The sequence below is a fragment of the Pithys albifrons genome, chromosome 1 (genome assembly GCF_047495875.1).
Source record: "Pithys albifrons albifrons isolate INPA30051 chromosome 1, PitAlb_v1, whole genome shotgun sequence".
Classification (NCBI taxonomy): Eukaryota; Metazoa; Chordata; class Aves; order Passeriformes; family Thamnophilidae; genus Pithys; species Pithys albifrons.
Genome location: NC_092458.1, coordinates 116,307,154 through 116,325,850, shown reverse-complemented (window position 1 = coordinate 116,325,850; position 18,697 = coordinate 116,307,154). Strand labels below are relative to the sequence as shown.

Genomic DNA, 18,697 nt, shown 5'->3' with positions numbered 1-18,697 from the left:
AAACTAAAAGACACACAAAAAAATAAAAATCAGGTCCCCTGAGCGAGTGTCTTGGTTTGAAGGGACAACTTTGGGTGTCCTCCCTTTTAGCCTTGTCAGCTCTATTGCCAAAGGGCACCTGCTCCCACTTCTCACTTTTGGAGAAACATGCACTTGATACTACTATTTTTGTAATGGCCTGTCCTAAACCGTGGATTTTCCTTTTCAGTTGACTTCAGGCAAAAGCAATGAGAAAATCCCAGGGGGAAGCAGGTTTTCATTTTCTCACAACACTAGATGATGGAGGGAAGAAAACATTTGCTTCCAACTGAAAAGTACACGGCACCGCTGCGTGTTTTGTTCTGGTCTGTTGTTTATTTCTTGTTCTGCTCATTAGATCCAGCAATGTAGACAACCAGGCTTTCTGTTCCTCTTCTGTACTGGGCAGGCCAGACCAACACCATCCTCAGCATGGCTTCTCACTCGGGATACTGCTGGGCATCTGCCTCACAGACACTTCAGATCCTAAGGCAGGAGAGTCAGAGGAGGGCCAAAACCCACAGCATGTGGCCCCCCTGCACATGCCAAACCTTTCACTTTCATCATTGGCATGATGAGTTCTGCAGAGATTAAAACCTCCCCTCAAAATCCAAACTTCTCCCTACAAAAATAATTTGCAACTGCTGAGCGAGTGTCCTACTTAGTGCACATTGTGAGGCTCGGGGACAATGAAATGTAACCCCATCCCCAAGGCAGAGGTGGGTGAATACATCCTGCCAAGTGCTAAGGTGCTGTTTGGTGGAGGGGGACAAACTCTAACCTGGGAGTTGAGCTGCTGGCCATGGAGGTACACATAAAGCACCTCAGAGCCTGCAGGGCCTTCAGCTGCAGTATTCCTTTCCTGCTTTGCCTCACAAGCTTCTTGTGAAGGTGTTCAACACAGGAGGTGTGAATTTGCTAATTGGGCCCGTTGCAAAAGCTAGTGGGGAAGATGCTGAGCAAGGAGCTTTGGATGGTTTTTTGGGGTTGAGGTTTGGTTTTTCCACCCCAGTAGAGAGGGAGTGAGGGGAGGCAGTAGCAGAGCTTGGACAGGGAACTTAATTCCCTGTTAATAACTGCAGCATTTTCAGCACTGAGACAGCCACTTCGAAACCTGGAGCATTGCTCTCACCCCAGACAGAGCAGTTTCCCTTCCAAAGGTGCAGACCTGCTGGTGTCTGTGGCGTGCTGGCAGCAGGCACTGCCTGTGAGAAGCCGAGCTGAGCAGATGCCCTTGGCACTGGCAACCTGCCCACGGCTCAGGAGGAACAGGTGTTGTGGGCCATTATCCCAGGTGTGGATCTGAGCAGCAGAAACCCTGTTTGTGGCTCTGAGCAGCAGAAAACCCTGTTTGTAGCTCTGAACAGTAGAACCCCCTTGGTGGTGGCTCTGAGCAGCAGAACCCCCTTGTTGGTGGCTCTGAGCAGCAGAACCCCCTTGTTGGTGGCTCTGAGCAGCAGAACCCCCTTGTTGGTGGCTCTGAGCAGCAGAACCCCCTTGTTGGTGGCTCTGAGCAGCAGAACCCCCTTGTTGGTGGCTCTGAGCAGCAGAACCCCCTTGTTGGTGGCTCTGAGCAGCACAAACTCTGTGTGTTCAGCCGGAGAGGGACCTGTACTGAGGAGCCAAGTGGACCGTGGCTGCCCGCAGGGAGTGACCGTGCCATCCATGGCACTCTACCCGCTCTGTGCCCAGCGGTGCCCAGCAAAGGGCCCCTGGAAGAGTAACTTTTTGCAGAGAATTGTCCCGTGTGTAAAAAGCCTGTGGGGTTTTATCTTTGTGTGTGTGCAGTGTCAGCCCCAAGCAAGTCTCTTGGGAGGAGGAGGCGGCGGCTGGCCCGAAACAGGTTTACCATTGACTCAGACGCCGTCTACACGAGCAGCCCCGAAAAAGAGCCACAGCAGCCCTCGCACGGGGGGGACACTGACCGCTGGGTCGAGGAGCAGTTTGACCTCGCCCAGTACGAGGAGCAGGAGGACATCAAGGAGACGGACATCCTGAGCGACGACGACGAGTACTGCGAGGCGGTGCGGGGCGGCGCGGCCGAGCGGGACCTGCGGGAGCGGCTGCAGGCGGCCTCCATCGCGGGCCAGCCGTGCCGGGGCGATGGCCACGGCCACGCCGCCAGGATGACCCAGCTCAAGAAGCAGGCGGCGCTGTCCGGCATCAACGGCGACGCCGAGGAGGTCATCTGGGTCAGGCGCGAAGACTTTGTGCCCGGCAGGAAGGTCAACACGGAGCTCTGAGCCCCACTGGCCCACCTGGATGCGTAGGTGTTCCCGTCCATCCCTCCATCCCTCCCTGCCTCCCTCCCTGCCGCTCCCACGGAGAGCTGACCCCATAGATTGCACACTTGCACACACCATTGCGGCAGCTGAGTCAGGCCGGAGCCACGCGGCCACACTTGGGGCGACTGTAAAACGCTCCAAACCGGGAACGGATTAAGCTTAAAGGTCCTGTCTTACATTACCAAGGGCTTTCACACTATTTTATTTATTCTGAAGTGATCAGGGGCTGAAATTAAAATGTGGGGAGAACATAATCACTGGAAAAGAAATTTCTCTGGATGTCTTAACCTACGTGCAGCTTAACCAAGAGCACAAGGACAGAGGGGTTCACAGCCGTAAACGCCATCGGTCGTAGGTTCGTCTCCTTCGTGAGGAAACTGCCTTTTTAACCTGTACAGTCCCAGTATTCTTATTACTTTTCCCTCTTTAAGTGTAAGAGAATATACATGTATTTTAGGAATGTGTGAGGAAAGGTTTGGGATTTATGTTGTGTCAAGTCCTCTCAGTCTGTGGCTGGTCTAATTTAATGTCAATGTTGGAAGCTCTAGTTTTACATACTGTTATAAAGATGCCAAACTCTCTTAAAAGAGATCCAAATTTAACACTTGAAGAAATATTTTTTTGTATTTTACCTGAGCTGCAGGGGCACAAAGGGATCAGAGTCTTAGGGCGTTAGCGTAGCTCCACGTCTAGGATACAAGACTAGCTTTTTGCAGAGGGTTAGGAACGGTGGTTTTATATGGAAATATGAACTGGAAACTCTTATTTAGGTATAACTTTCTTGAGGAAAAGGATTATTGTATATGTTTGAGACTGGAGTTTAGTTAGATAATAAAAAGAATAATAAATAAAATGACTGAATTGTGGTGGACCGAGCTGATCTGTGGTGTGACCTCTCTGGAGCCACAGATCTGTTTGGTCCACTCTCCCTGGCAGAGTTTGGGCTTAGGGGACAGGGAATTCATGGCCAAAAAACTGACCTCATCCACTCTCCTACTGTGGGTGAAACTAGTGTATTTTAATTACTTTATAAAAAGCTTTTCCACTGCAATAGAGTATGAACAAGTTCTACACAAGCAAACCTTTAACATTTTAAATCATTTATTTAAACATCTAAAACAGGGTAAAATGTGACTAAAATCTCGTGGTTTTTAAGTAGACTTCCAAATGCAAAACACAAAATAGCACTTTTTTTTTTTTAAGAATTGTATAGCTTTTCCCATTGCGGTTTCACCTATAGGAAAAAAAAAAGGAAGATTATATGAAATTCTCTTTTTTTTGTTTTGTTGGTATCTACTGATGTTTGACACATTAGTAGGTACTTTGAAAACCTGAAATTTTATAATAGCTTTAGGATTCTATTTTATAAAATCCACTCTGACTATATTTTAAAACATAACAAAAAACTATTCCCCCCAAAATATCCATCACTGTCTGTGTGTCCCACTTGGCATTCTCCCCTTGCCCCCCTCCCCTTCCTGGTTTCTGGTGCACTATACTTGACCTTATGAAAGCTTTCCCTATCAACTTTTTTGCTATCTTCTGATTTCTTTTCGTAAAAGCTTTAGAAGAGTTTCTATACCCTTTGTATGATCACAGCATTGTTTTATATCATCCACCTGTCAGTTGTGTCCCAGTGTGCTGGAGGAGTGGTGGGTTTTGCCCTGGGCTGTTCCCAGTGGATACACTCAGAGCTCAAATACTGGAAGGCTGGTACTGGGAAGGTACCGTGGCTCTTGTACATAATGTCATGACATGTCTATGTCAAAGGTTCTTATATATTTCTTTTATAAGCTGAAAGAAGGTCTATTTTTATGTTTTTAGTTCTATGAATGGAACGTTGTAAATGCCTGTCAGAAATAAAATACTGGAAAAAAAATTACAGGTTTGTGTAGTTCATTTATCACATATCAGACGTAGCACAGAAGGTGTGACAGGGAGGAATTCCTGTATCCTCACCCACCAGGTGCTGCAGCTCAGGAGGAGCCCTCAGGTAAGGCTGGGCTTGTGTTTTGCTGAGGGAATTGTTGCTATTTTCCTTATCTATAACTAGTCATGCCTGGTTCTTCTGCTGGGCTGGTCACAGGGAACTGTCAGTCTGCATTTTAAAAAGCAAGATAAAAAGCAGCAAACTCCAGAATAATTCCAATGCCTTTGGAAGAGCTGCCTCCATGGACAGTTCTTTGACCAGCCCCTCTCCTTTTGGGGTGCAGAATTTTAGCCCAAACACGAAGAGTGTGCTGTGGGTTGGTGTTTTGTACAGCCTGAGCAGGAGTTTCCCTGGCCCCCAGATGAGACCCTGACTCCCACCACTTCTCCTGAGGGGAATTAGGACTGCTGATGGACAGGCCGGTGGGTTCTGTGTGTGGGTTCTGCGGGCTGCCCCTAAAAGGTGGGCTGGTGGACATTGGGGAACTGTGCTTTTAGAAAACAAGGTGTTGGCAGAACTGTGAGAAGAGCCCTCACCTCTCCTGGGTCTTGACTGCAGTGGAACAGCAGTGGGAGAGCCCAGGCATCCTGCACCGTGGGGGTTTGGGAAATGCTTTTAAATCTTCCTTTACCAGCCAGTGTTTGTTATCTCCTCCAGCAGACTTGCAGGACAGCACAGGAAGGACTTTGTTTCTGGGGTATTGTCTCTGCAAATAACAGGTCAAGGATGTGACCCTGCTGTGGCCAGATAATGGTGGAGACAGCAGGCAGTGCTTGTGTTCTTGCTCCTGGAGACTTGGGCAACTTGCTTTCCTTTTGATTTTATCCTCAGCAGTTGCTGAGGTGCCTCTGCTGAACACTGGACTTGTCTTTTTGAATCCTTTCCATCACCAGACCTGCCATGCATGTTGGTTGAAGACTGTCAGTGTGTCAGCACTGCTGAATGAACCTGACCCAGCCTTCTGGAGGCTTGCTCTGACTCTGCCTTATTCCAAGGGAGGGAGGAGGAGAAATGGGGGATAAGAAAGCCTTGAAAAATTGCTTGCTTTTTGGTCACATCCTGGGTAAGTTGTTCCCATTTTAAGCTTGGCAAGGGAAGGAGGAGTACACCCAGGGTCCTGCAGCAGCCCTGGGGTGCTGGTGGAAGGCTCACATGTTCAGCCACGAGTCTGGTCAATGTTTCCTTCTCATTATTGTAAAAGAGTAATTGGCTGTGGTAAGACATCCTTTTTTGTGGCAGAGGGATCAGAAAAGTCACACAGACAGCCTGACAACTGGGATTTGTGTGCCCAGGATGTGCAGCTGTGGTGCCCAGCTTGCTCTCTGCTTTCAGGTCTGTGTTCCAATCAATTTATTAAGAAGGGGAGGGAAGAACATGAGTTGGGGAATCATTACCATTAAAATGGGGTCTGGCATATGCAGCAGTTCCTGCAGCAGTTCCTACAGCAGTGGCATTTCCTGCAGCCATTTAATGTTTGCTACTTAAGGTAGAATTATTTTCAGCTTGTAAAACTACCAGATTAATCCAAAGCCTTCAGGAAGCCATTGAAGTGGTGACATGAAGACAAGGAGTGAGGACATCAGGCAGAGAGAGAAGGCACACAAGCAATGGAAACGTGGCATGTATATTCCAGCTCCAGATCTGGCATCCTTCCCTTTGCTTTGGCTTTAAAGCTCTGCTAACCATGAGCCACAAACTCAGAAAGACAGAGGGGAACTTCCTGCTGCAGGTGCTCCTGCACTTCCATGCACAGTTTGGAGAGGGCAATACCAATACCTTGTTTGGGGGATAAATTGTTTGAAGCAAAATAGATAGCTCAAGGAAATAGGAAATAATTAGAGGTAGCATATTGGGAAAGCAAAAAGAGGGAGCAAGCAATTAATGTTTCAGGAACCAGATGAAAGGCAGAAACAGGTTCATAAAGCTGCAGAGAGGTGTGAATAGAATATGAAATGTGTGCTAGGCTGTCTGTGGAGGGAGAGCAGGCTCCCAGTCAGCACCTGGGGTGCTCAAGAGTGTGGCAAGGACGAAGCCAAAGGCTCCTCTGTGCCCAAAGGCCAACACACAGCTCTGTGCTCCTACACAAGTGCTGGATGAACCTTTGCACTTGCTGTACCCACAGGAATTGTAGGCACCAGCTGCTCCCCTGCTGCTCAGGCCCCCTAGGCTCCCCTGTGTTCATTCAGAGGGTGGCATGTGGCCCCAGGAACACTTTGGTGCAGTGTTGGGGAGGCTGAGGATGCTCCGCAGCACAGACACACAGGCTGTTGGGATCAGCTGCTGCCAGGGCCGGAGAGCAGCCTGTGGCACTACATTTGGAATCCTATTCCTGCAGTTTTTCTCTCGGTTCCCAGAGAAAACACCTGATGCCTTGTACAGCCACTGGGTCAGTCCTGGGCAGGTCATGGCTCCCCTGGTTTCCTCCCTGGAAGCTCCGTGAGCCTTGAGGGTCTCCTTGAAGGCTCTGCAGCCATGTGTGTTTTCCCCAGATGTGCTGAAGGTTTTTCCCATCTCATCCAAGGCAACACAGGTGGCACAGCACACCTGCCTATGCCTCCAGGATGCCCTGGATGCTCTACCACTCCTGAGGTGCTCCGAGTGTCTTGTGAAGGGCATCTCGTGGGTGATGCCTAAAGCCAGAGAAAGAGTTTCTCTGGTCTGAGCTGAGCTGACACAGTGGCTGTGCCCATGGCCGCTCACTGGAGGGACTGGTGCTGCCTGGTCCTGATGCCTTTGTGTGCTGCTGGGAGCTCCAGCAGCCCTGCTGTGCCTCTGCCCTCTGCCCCTGCAGCATTGGTGCCACAGACTGCCATCCCGGGCTCTGCTGCATCGCTGCCACCGAGTGCCACCCTGGGCTCTGCAGCATCGCTGCCACCGAGTGCCATCCCGGGCTCTGCTGCATCGCTGCCACCGAGTGCCATCCCGGGCTCTGCTGCATCGCTGCCACCGAGTGCCACCCTGGGCTCTGCAGCATCGCTGCCACCGAGTGCCACCCCGGGCTCTGCTGCATCGCTGCCACCGAGTGCCACTCTGGGCTCTGCAGCATCGCTGCCACCGAGTGCCAGCCCGGGCTCTGCAGAAGCGAGGGGGGCTCAGGAGCTGTTCCAGCAGGTCCTGCCCACCCAGTGCTTTCCTTGGGTAAATCTGGGCACGCTCTGCTGCCAAACCCCCGTGGCTGCAGCTCCGTTCCGGCCGTGGCCAGCGGGGGGCCCTCTTTTCCCACAAATCCAGGATTTCGGCTCCTTGGAAAGCCGGGATTTGCCGCTGGAATAGAGCAAATAAACAGCAAATGAATCGCGGGCAGGCGCTCTCCGAGGCAGAATCCTCATCCTCCTGGCTGGCACTGCGGATGGCATCCCATGCCGCCCGAGCTGCGGTTTGCGTCATTCCATTAGGGAAAGTAATTTCCAGGGATAGACTCAGATTCACTTCATCTCAGCAGAGATTAAACCCCGTTAATTAACTCCTCGAGAGGTCTTAGAGAGCTGAGTAACTTTGTGGTTGTTTAAGCGCTAGTGAGACTGGGAGTGATGCTCCAGCCCGGAGGGTTCTCCCCTGATGGAGGAGGGAGGGTTGTCCGTCAGTCTTCTCTGCTGTTTTGTACTCCAAAGGGACCTAAGGATCCCATCAAGGAGGGCCAGGATGGGGATAACAGCTCCTAACAGGGAAAAGAGTCACAGCCATCCCAGTGCTTTGCACATCCTGGGGCTGTGCCAGTGCTTTGGACAACAGGTAAACACCACACAAAGGAGAGAGAGATGTACCTGCAAATGGTGAAAGATGTCCACCCTGATCTCCACCCCCCCTGGTGCTTCTGCAGGACCTGCAGGGCAGGAGGGATCCAGCAGCCTCTCCCCAGGACCATTTGGAGTTTGGTACTGAGCCCTCCTGGCTGGGTGGGGCACTGACGTTTGCTCTGAGAACTGCAGCACTGTGCTTAAAAATGGGCAGTGAGGAGCAGTCTGGAGTTCTCCATGGTACTAGAGAGTTTTAGGGAAAAACTTCACTCTTGGAGAAGGCAGAGGGGTGAGGAAACAAGCTTTGCTAGAAATGCAGTTGAGTGAATCTGTCCCAAGTTCTTAATACAGCACTAAAAAAGCCCCAATAAGAAACTCAAAGACTCAAGCAGAGGAGGAGCAGCAGCTTTTTTGGGGGTTACTGCAATACCAGACTATTAGTTGAATTGTACACTGGAATACTCCAGAAAAAGGAGATAACAACAGCAAAAAAAACAGTTACATGGAAAGATAAGAAAATCCAATCCTTTGGCCCCTCTAACCTCGCCAGGCATGAGAAAGTGAGCAGCTGGTAATGAAAGGGTTTTTAAATGGCCCTTGTTTGCCTGCCTCCTGGTTAAACAGCACAGAAAGAGCTGTTGTTAAAATAAATCTGATTGTGTGGGGATAAAGTTGCACATTTGCACAGCAAATGCATTTTGGAAGCAGTGGCTGGGCCTGGGAAGGTTCAGTACCAGCCAGGCTGGGGCTGTGGACTCAGCAATCTGCATTTCCCCAGGGAGCTGCAGGAACCGAGTTCCAGGTGCTGCAGGGAAAGGATAATAGTCGGCATTATTTCTGTAGGTGGCCCAAAATGCTCTTTCAGTGTGTTGGGGCAGGAGCAGGGGTGGGAAGGTTGTGAACATCAGGTTCGAAACTTAAAATCAGGGTGGGAGTGGGGGCAGAGTGGCTGGGAAGTGGTGTGAGAAAGGGAAAGGAAACACTGTGGAGTCTTATGCAGCTGTGGGGTACTTAGTGCAGGGGAGGGCTATTTTATTTAGGATATTCAGGCTGAATGGGTTAAGCTTGCAGAGTGCTGCCCTGACCTGCAGCACAGACACCCCCCAGACAGAGCCAGTGTGCCCTGGCACGGGGCCTCACCCGCTCCAGAGGTGTTTTCCAGTTTGCTGTGCCAGGTTCCCCCAGCCACACATGTTAACCCTGCATTAGGCTGGACCTGCAGCACAGCAACAGCTCTGCCTGTTCTGAGGTGGGAAACCCACAGGGCTGCAAAGGGTTTGTGCTAAAAGCTTAATTTTTCCACTCAGGAAGAATGGATAGTTTGTGTACAGCAGATTTAATATACTAAGAAAAAAAGTGGGAAAACAAATAGGGGAACACTAGCTAATTAAAACTATTTCTTTTTAAGGGAGAGCCTCTGTACAAATGCCATCTAAAATAGTACAGCAGTACCTCAGACAGGCTGGCTTTGACCATGAAATGATTTCAAGCAATGTTTTAATAAGATTTTGCAGCTGATTTCAGCGAGCACAGTTTAGGGGAGACTGCAAAATCTCAGAGACTGAGTATCAGGGCATTCCAGGTGATATCACTGCAAAATCTCAGAGACTGGGTATCAAAGCATTCCAGGTAATATCAGGAATATTTCAAAGTGGAAATGGAAGCCTCAGTTCAGCTCAGTGAGCCAGGACAGCTTCCCAGGGCCATTTGCAAGTACATTGAGCACAATATTTCCCAAAGGCAGTAATTCTGTTTCCAGAGATCTGAGTTCCTCCCTGTGCCTGTGTGTACAGGCAACATCTGTCTCACACTGCAAAAGCATCTCATTAACCAGATCAGCAAAACTGCTTTCCCATCACTTGATCCTGCTGACAACTTCTGTGCTGTCTCTGAGATCCAGAGAGGGGACTTGACTCCCTGAGCTGGTCCAGCAGGGAGTGGGGAGACAAACACTCAAAAAACTGTCAGAACCAACATGCTGGAGGACAGCAGCTGCCTAAAATGAGACCTGTAACAAATGGAAAAGATTGCAAAAGTTATCCAGCAGCAGTTCAGCTTTGGAGGTTCTGCCCCCTTGAGCCTCAGTCCAGCAGAGCCCCTAAGCATGGGGTTAAACAGAGTTATTGATCCTGCAAGGATCACTTGCTGTCCTAAAGGTAAGCACATGAATGAGCTGAATTAGGCATTCAGCTCACAGCTGTGGCTCTCAAGCTCCTCTGAAACAATGCTTGGCCACAGCAGAGGCCAAATCTCAGCTCAACCAAGACTCTTTATTTTCCAGCAGAAGAGGGGAAAAAAAATAGGTTTCCTAAAAAATGAATGAAACAGCTGGATATTGCTTAATCCCTGCAGGCAGAAAGGGAAGAAAAATTGCTAATCAGGAGTCTATTGATAGGCACACAATTGACAATCATTCCATCTGCATCGTGTGGAGCTGCACTGTTGCTACTCAGGCAGTGTAAGGAGAAAAAACTCACTGCTGTGAGTTTGGAAAGGGAACAGAGGCATGTCCCTGGAGGGGGGTTAGGTATAATGAACTATAATTTGAGGACTTTCCTTGCATGTTTATTGTAAGCACCTTTTTAATTATTTCTATTGTTTTTTTTCTTTTAAAGTGAACCTCTTACATCTGCTACCAAATGTTAATCCCATAGCAGGTGTGGCTGGGGTGAATCTCCCATGGCCCTGAGATGTGTTGGAAGTCCTGGGTGTGGGACCTACAGAAGTCCAGAGACTGATGTCCTGATCCCTTCAGGACAGACAAGGAAGCTGGAATGGACAGTGAGTGACCACTGTGACATGTCCATCTCCTGCAGGTGTGTTTGTGCTCAGCTCTAACTCAGATCCCTGCCCACAGCAGCCCTTCACAACCCTCCTCACCCTCAGGAGATGTCTCTGTTCTCCCTGTGAGCAAAAGAAGTGCCACTGTGGCCATTTCCAGAGGGACACTGAAGGAAAGGAAACCTGGGACATGCACAGGTTTTCCCTGGCACAGCAGAGGTTTAGCTTTGACTTTGTAAGTCTCAGATTTGATAAATCTCAGCCAGAATCCTTTCCATTCGGAAAAAAAGACAAACCTGATCTCCTTGTGTATAAGGAGTGCTGTTGGCTTTAGGGAGAAGCTTCCTCAGAGGATGCACAGAGGAGTCCCTGATTTCATTTGGCCAAATGAGGTGCTGCACAAACCCTGTCCCAGTGCCAGAGCTGAGGGAAACTCAGTCCTGGAGGCAGCACTCACTGCTTCACTGGTTTAAAAGCTCATCTTATAATGTAATCCACCTCTTCTGAGGAGAAAGGGGGGAAAAAAGAACATTATCCCAGTGTCAAACTTCCTTTCTCTGTGCATGTGTAGCTTCAGTGGAACCTGAGGTCTCTGTAATGAGGTAATTCCCCTGGAAATAATGTGAAATTTGAACTTCTAATTTTAGTGGCTGTAGGAAAAACATGCGAGAAGAGCAGGACTTTCCTTCAGGCACATGGAGATATGCATGGACAGCTGATCCCATTTAGGAGCCCAGAGCCCCCAAACCCCTTGTGCTCATCGATGGCTTTAGAAGCAATTTGGGCTATAATGGCGTTAAATAGTGCCAAGAGAAGTCAAGAACTTCTTGCTGGTGCTGCAGGAACAGAGGAGGGAACCCCTTCCTTTCCTTTTGGGTCAGAAAAATGAACACAGACACAGACTGTGGTCCCAGCCCAGGGAACAGCCCAGCCTGGCACAGAATTACAGAGTTCTCTGACCAGCCCAGACACACAGAGGGAAATGCAGGGACGAGCAGAGGTGCTGCCTGTCCCTGGGTCACTCAGCAGAGCCCTGGTAAAGCCCCTGTGTCCTGACTCCTCACAAAATGATGCTCAGATGGGATGTGGACAAGAAGGATTTTCCATGGTGTAAACCACAATGACATCAAAGACTCTGAACTAATTTGCTTTTTGTCAGCCAGATAAAGATATTAAGTTAATGCCTTTTGTTCCTCGACAGAATGTTTTAGTCAGTGAACAGAATTAATTGTGTTGACATAATGGATTTATTGTTTCAACAAAATGCCTGTCTGTTTTCCCGCAGTGGAGAAGGGACTTGACAAAACCAGTGCTGATACCGGGGGGTTCTCATTTAGCTGAATTATCAGCTTGATAAAATGCCACTGGTGGAAAAGACAACAGGAAGGCAAACAGGGAGTGTGTAACATAGAGGCAACACTGCTCAGAAGAAGCACACAAAGAATATATCGAGTCTCAGAGTCCCTGTGGAATTTCATGATGAGCAAGTGCCACTAGTGCAGCCTCCTGCCTGCAGAGGTGCAAATCCCCTTCCCAGAAAGCTGCCAGCCTGCCCTCAGTCAGGCTTTGGGCAGGGCAGGTGCCCAGCCTGGGTCAACGGGCAGGGGAAGGCTGGGGATGTGGCAGCCCAGACTTCAGCAAAGCCTTTGGTGCTGTTTCTCTCCCTGGCTGCTTGTGGTGGGGACTCAACTTTCACAACTTTATTTATGTATTTTATTTCCTCACCCAGTGTTTGTTTTGGCTTGATGTGGGTTTGTTTCTGCTCTGGGATGGGTGGTGTTTGCTGTGACAGTGAGCTGGGGGAGCCCTTCAAACAGCTCCCAGCACTTTCTCCAGAGCCTGCTTGGCGCTGGGGCGGCACAGAGGGCACTCAGCAGCTCACCCTGAGCTCCCTTGGGCAAGGGAGCCCTGCCCAGCATGGCCAGACAAGGGATGTTGGCTGGCACTGGTTGTTCCCTGGGACCAGCCAGCCCTCACTCAGCAGGGGCAGAGCCAGAAACAGCACCAGGTTCACTTTGAGGGGGAATGCTGAGATTCAGGAAGGTGAAAAATTGCCATTCCCACTGAGCCTGGATGGGCCAGCAGGGCTGCTGGAGCCTGGGGGTGTCCTGCTGGTCTCCTGGTGTCTCACAGGTCCCTGGTGAGGACTTTGGGCTGCCCAGGGATGAAGGGCTTTGCTGCTCCCTGGTTCATTTGGAATCGTGAGGTTGACTGAATTTTTGAGACACTGCATTAAGTTTATTTTTGCTTCCTCCCTTTTTCCTCAAATATAAGGTACTTTTCTTGTCAAAAGCTCTCAGTGCCCATGAGAGGGAGGGCAAGTCATGCCTGCTGAGGTGACAGGACAGATTTATTTTCATTTCCTAGAGACAGAAATAGACCAAGTGGGATAAAAGCTACCTATTCTCGTCCACACGGGAACAGATTTGGAGCATGCACATGGTCAGCTCACTCAGCCCATCACAGCCACAGGGAGGGAACTTCTGGCTGAGGGAGCAATAATTTCAGCCACTCACATTGGATCAGCAGCTGCATGAACTCCAGACACAGATTGCACTTTATTTCCCAGCACTGAGCAACTGTCCCTGAGATATCAGGTCCAGTGATGTACCAGAGAGGGCATGAAATAAAGGCACAGTTACTAATCCTACTCCAGACCCTCCACAGCAACATTTTGGCTTCTTCACATATTTTTTACATGTGTTTCCCTCTCTGTACTCTAGATTGACTTTATTCCACGATATATTATCTTTATGTAGGGGTTTTTTTTGGACAATCAGGAGACAGAAACTGCCATGAGAATGACTAAAGGAAGAAGAAGAAGACACTGTCTTTGCATTCTGCATTTGTACACTCTGCATGTTGTGGGTAGGAAATAGGTGCCATGAAATAATAAGGCATTTGAGGTAATATTTTTATACCCATATGGTGGAAATCTTTGATTTTTTTTGTCCCTAAAGGAGCAAGAATATTGTAGGATGAATGCTCAGGAAGTGAATTAACAGCAATATGATTTGTCACAATAAGTTCTTTACTCAGGAACTCAACAAAAGGAATCTGTAACATCACAAAGCTTCCACTGTTCCTATAAACTCTACAAAATCAGCACAATGTCACCTCCAATCCCCAAATATTACTGGAGAGAGAGTTCTTGAAAACACCAACTGAATCAAAGGGGAAAAATCCAAAATTTCATCAGATTTTGGAGCAGGCACAGTTATCTGAGCAGAGACCTCGTGGAAGAGGAGATTTATTCAGCCACCCTCCTTTGGCAGAAGGAAAGATGTTCCCATTATGCTGAGCAATGCAGGAGCCTCAGCTGCCTCTTAACTCCTGGTTTGTTTTTAACAGGAAGACAATTGCCATCTCTAATTCATATGTTTTTCCAAGATTTCCATTGCTTTTTGTCCGGGATGAGTTGGTTTACATTTTCAGGGTGCACCCTTTTCCCTGACAGGCTGTTCTGGCTGCAATCCATTTGTCACTGGAAGAGCCACAGCCTCTTGGGATGAACTCCAAGAGGTGCCTCAGCCCCCTCATTCCATTGCAACCCGTTGCTTTAAAAAGGTACCATGTCTGAAACTCTCTAATACTGAAATATTCTTAAAAAACCTTTCAGAATTCTTGAAGTCCAGACAGGTTTCATTCTTTACAGCCAAAAGGTCACTCATTAAAGGCTATTTTTCCATCTGTCTGCAGGAACAATTTTTGTGCCCTCTGCATGGTGTAGGGTCACTGGAATAATGGGTTTCTCTCTTAATAATGGGATCCTGATTGCATGTGATTGTCTCTTTTTTAGCCTTAATGAAGATGCTCTGTGCATTTGGCAGCAGTGAGTGGTTTGATGGAAGCCCTCACAAATTCCAAAAGGGGGGGGGGGGGGGGGGGGGGGAGTGAAAAAGTTGACTTTCCTGGCTCTCCCTGGCAATGGAGGTACAGACTGGAATGAATTCCTACCATGGTCTTTTACCCCCTCAGAGGCAAAACTCTGCCCAGGCAGAGTACAGACCTATTCACTGCATCAACTCCAGCCCTGTTGAGTGCAGTTTGGAGACAGCCTGGCCTTCTTCTGGAAATGCTTTTACTGCGAGCAGAATGCTCTTGTCTTTTAGAGAGAGTGTAACATCCCCCAGAACTCAGCACACACCAGTGGTACCCAGGCATGGCAGGGAGAGCTCAGTTTGGGCAGAGGAGGGGATGGCTGTGCTGGAAACAGATCCATGAATGGATAAAAATAAACTCCTTGCTCACCTTTCTGGGATGATCTAAACTTTCCGTGTGCCTGTGCTTTCCCAGTGGGCACTGGGGTGTCCAGGAGGAAGCTGGGGAAGGACCTGTGGCTGTTTCACAGCCCTGTCTGTGCAGTGATCCACGAGAGAAGGGACAGTGCAGGAAGTAGCTCAGGGTTCCTGAATCTCAGAGGGAGGATAATGTGGCTGAACAGCTTGGATTATCATGCTGGTGCTTTTGTCTCCATCAGCAAGTGTTGTGGTCCAGTGGGAACAGAAGTGCAGCTGAAAACACTTGGTGCTGGGGGCTTGATATCCACACTAGGGGAATTCTGGAAGGACTGCATGGCATTGATGCCAGCCTGGCCCCTTGAACTGACCACCATCAGCACAACTGTCTCACCAACATCCTCCAGCCACTTTGGCCCTGGCTCAGCCTTCTCTTAATAATCAGGAACAGAAGGAGTTCCCTGACTTGGGGGAGAAACTCCATTTCCACCCCTATGGTTGGTTTGTCACGGGAAGCAGGTCCTCAACCAGGGATTATTAATCAGCACAGAGAAAGAAAAGTGCAGGTGATTAAGCAAAGCATCAGATTGACAAACAAACAGAGCAGCTGCAGGGGTGGGATCCCAGTGGAGTAAGAGAAGGGACATGGGACAAGCAACTGGCTCAGGCTGGTGCTCCAGGAATTTGCCATCTCTGTGCTCTGAGGTGGCTCCTGATGCATTTTGTGCCTCACTGCTACTTATTATCACTCATAAGCAAACAGGAAAAAAAGTGTGACTGTAAAAAGCTGCCTTATAAATATGTATTGCCTGGCATTAAATTTCTTTAGAGTGTTTTCCATGACCACAATACACTGATTAGGGTTTTTGTTCCCATTTCTTTCTGGGGGCCTTGCATCTCTCAAATCTGATTTAATCTCCTCTGAGTTAGGATTTTTTTATTGTTGTGGAGCTGTGCAGCATGAAGAGAGAAAGTGCCTGAGAATCTACGTGCAGTCCTCTTAATAAAATAAAAAGGCAGAGCAAATAAGGCATCATTAGTGGCTCGTGGAGAGGGCAACTTCAGAAACCCACAACCATCATTTTTTCTTAGCTGGTTCTTAACCAGAAGTGGAAGCAGCTGAGGCATGTCCTGAGCAATAGCTGGAGTTGTGAGGAGTGGTGAAATCCCTGCGTCCTGCACCCCAGTGCTGTTTGCCAGTCAGGGGTTGAGGGAAGCAGCAGTTCTTTGCAGGTGTACTTATATGGAGGAATCTTTTTCTTTTCTTCTCTGTCCTTTGCCTGAATTTAACCTGCAACAAACATCTGGCACCATCCTCAACAGGTCTGGCTTTGTGCCTCTGATGAACATCTCTATTAAATCTGTTTTCTGGCAAGCAAAAAGGAAAACAACCCCCAAAACCAGCCCCCAACTGCTCTCCAACCCAGTTAAAATTCTATTTCTTGGGAATACACAACAATCAATGTATCAGGGCTCCAGAAGTCTTGCAAAAAGCCAAGTCCTGCTTTCACAAACACCACTCTGGAGGCACAAACAAAACGTGCCACGAGCATAAATTAGCAGATGCAACACCCACACACTTTAAACTGTGTAATTCAAGTATCTTTATTCCCTGACAAAGCCTCTGTTCAGGCCTAGCAGAAACATATGTTTTCAGGAAAATGTTCTGTGCAACAGAAACCCACCCACAATTTCCACACAAAGTGGTTGCTTGGGAGGCATAAAAGGATAGCAAGAAGTGGGATCCATTTTGCTGGGATTAGGATTTCAGAATCAGAGTCATTGAGGTTGGAAAAGCCCTCCAGGATCTCCGAGCCCACCCTGAGCCTGATGCCCACCTTGTCCCCCAGCCCAGAGCTCTGAGTGCCACATCCAGTCCTGCCTTGGGCACCTCCAGGGATGGGGATCCACCACCTGCCCCTTTGGGCATGGGGCCACCAAACCTCATGGAATTGGTGTGAAGGACTTCCAGAAGAGACACTCGTTCCATCTGGGGTGTCACTCGTGCTGTTCACAGCCACTGGATGTGAATGCAAACAAGAGAACACACAAATATTTCAAACCACAAGTCATTACTAGACAGAAATGTAGTTAACAGAAACACACATCTGGTATTGTCTTATGTGAAATATCCTTTGTACTTCAAAATTGTTGAATTATACATAACTAAACTCTCTTTAACTGCTTCCCAGTGTAGGTGGAGCAAGGGAAATCTTTGTGGAATACTGTCCCATTAGGGATTTGTAGGTATTTATAAAATATCTCCTTGTTGTTCTCTGCAGACAGTGCTCAGCAAAAACACATGTCAGTGCCTGTATCAAACCATCACATCCCCAAGTCCTTCCAGTTCAGTGAGTTCAAATCTGAACTGTAAAAGTAAGATTTAAAGAGTCAGCAGCCCTGGAAATGCTAAGGGTGCAAATCCTTTGTGGGAGTAACTTCCCTCTCTGCTCATCTGTCTCCATTCTGCGCTCTGCTGCTTCTTTTAGGAGAAACTTTGACAGATACACAAAAAACTTGGAGAATCATTTTTGGGTAAGTTGCAAACAGGAATAAATATATCCATTGGCAATGATAGAAGTCCAAATCTCCAAAATCTGGTGTAACTGGGGCACAGCAGCATTGAGTAGATCATGAAGAATTATGCTTTATAATTTTCTTGTACACGCTCTAAGTATGGGGAAAAGCGGATTTTTGTACAGTAAATTCTCTCAAACCTGGGAATGTTATAGTCTTGCAAAGCTAAAGTAGATTTGCCTGCATCACATAAAAACTCTTAAATTAATCCTTAGCCAAACCCTAAGCTCCTCTGGGGATAGCTAATGTAGGTTTTCCATAGGTTGCCCTGTAATCAATACAGCAAAGGGTTCCTCAGCAAAGCTGCTCTGCTGGGCTGTCTTTGGGATTGAGAGCCCTTTCCTGCATTCACAAGGTCCCACATTTGGGCTGTGTCCTACTGTCATTGACTTTCAGGTATATTCTTAGCAAACAGACATGTGGGGTGTGGGTGTTTGGAATAAATTAAAAAAATATTTTAATAAATGTTAATAAATTATATTTTCAGAAGAAGATTCCTTTGCTGTTTCCTCACAAAGACCTGCAGACCAACCAACCTATTGCAGACATTCTCTCCATCCTTCCTATGGCACTTCTGGAGTGCAATTCCCCTGAAAAAGGGGGGGGGAAAGAGGCAAAATTCCTTACACTTGTCATTCAAGGGGCAGAAGAGCTTATTTTTCTAGGACAGGAACTAAAACTGATATTGTGTTTCTGAACCTCATATTTTTAATCTCTTCTTTCAGGCCACATGTGCTCTTTGGGAAGAGTTTGGTTTCTTTTTGGAAAGCCATTAAGTTCAAGTGTGGCAATAATATTTCAGTTCCTTGGTCGTGCTTCAGCAGAAAGGTTCAGATATTTCAGGAAATCTCTGAAAATCTGCTTTCCCCACAGCATCTGCAGTGCAGCTCCATTTTATTAATGCTCTGAGACAGAAGAGCTGTAGTGCCATATTGAAGGGGAGTTAAATGTTATGTGAGTAATAGCTCTTGTTTTTCTATAATGGCAATAGAAATGGAGCTTTCCCATTATTACTGCTTAGATATCACAGAATTGCATAATTATTTCTGTCTCCTTTGGATACTTAAGCATTTATGTTACCTGGGGTGCCGTGGGCAGAAATCAAATAGAAAGTGTTCCTGTTGGGGGATA

General features: G+C 48.0%; 1 protein-coding gene across 7 annotated transcripts in view; it reads left to right on the top strand.

Moving 5' to 3' along the window:
• The window catches only part of TIAM1 (TIAM Rac1 associated GEF 1), a 131,866-nt gene extending 128,364 nt beyond the window's left edge, over positions 1–3,502 (top strand). For all 7 annotated transcript variants that reach the window (XM_071564554.1, XM_071564534.1, XM_071564544.1 and 4 more), the window contains one exon: positions 1,807–3,502. In XM_071564554.1, coding sequence (XP_071420655.1) covers positions 1,807–2,261 — 455 coding nt within the window. In that variant the 3' untranslated portion in view covers positions 2,262–3,502. The remainder of the gene's footprint in view (positions 1–1,806) is intronic.
• The last annotated feature ends 15,195 nt before the right edge of the window (positions 3,503–18,697 follow it).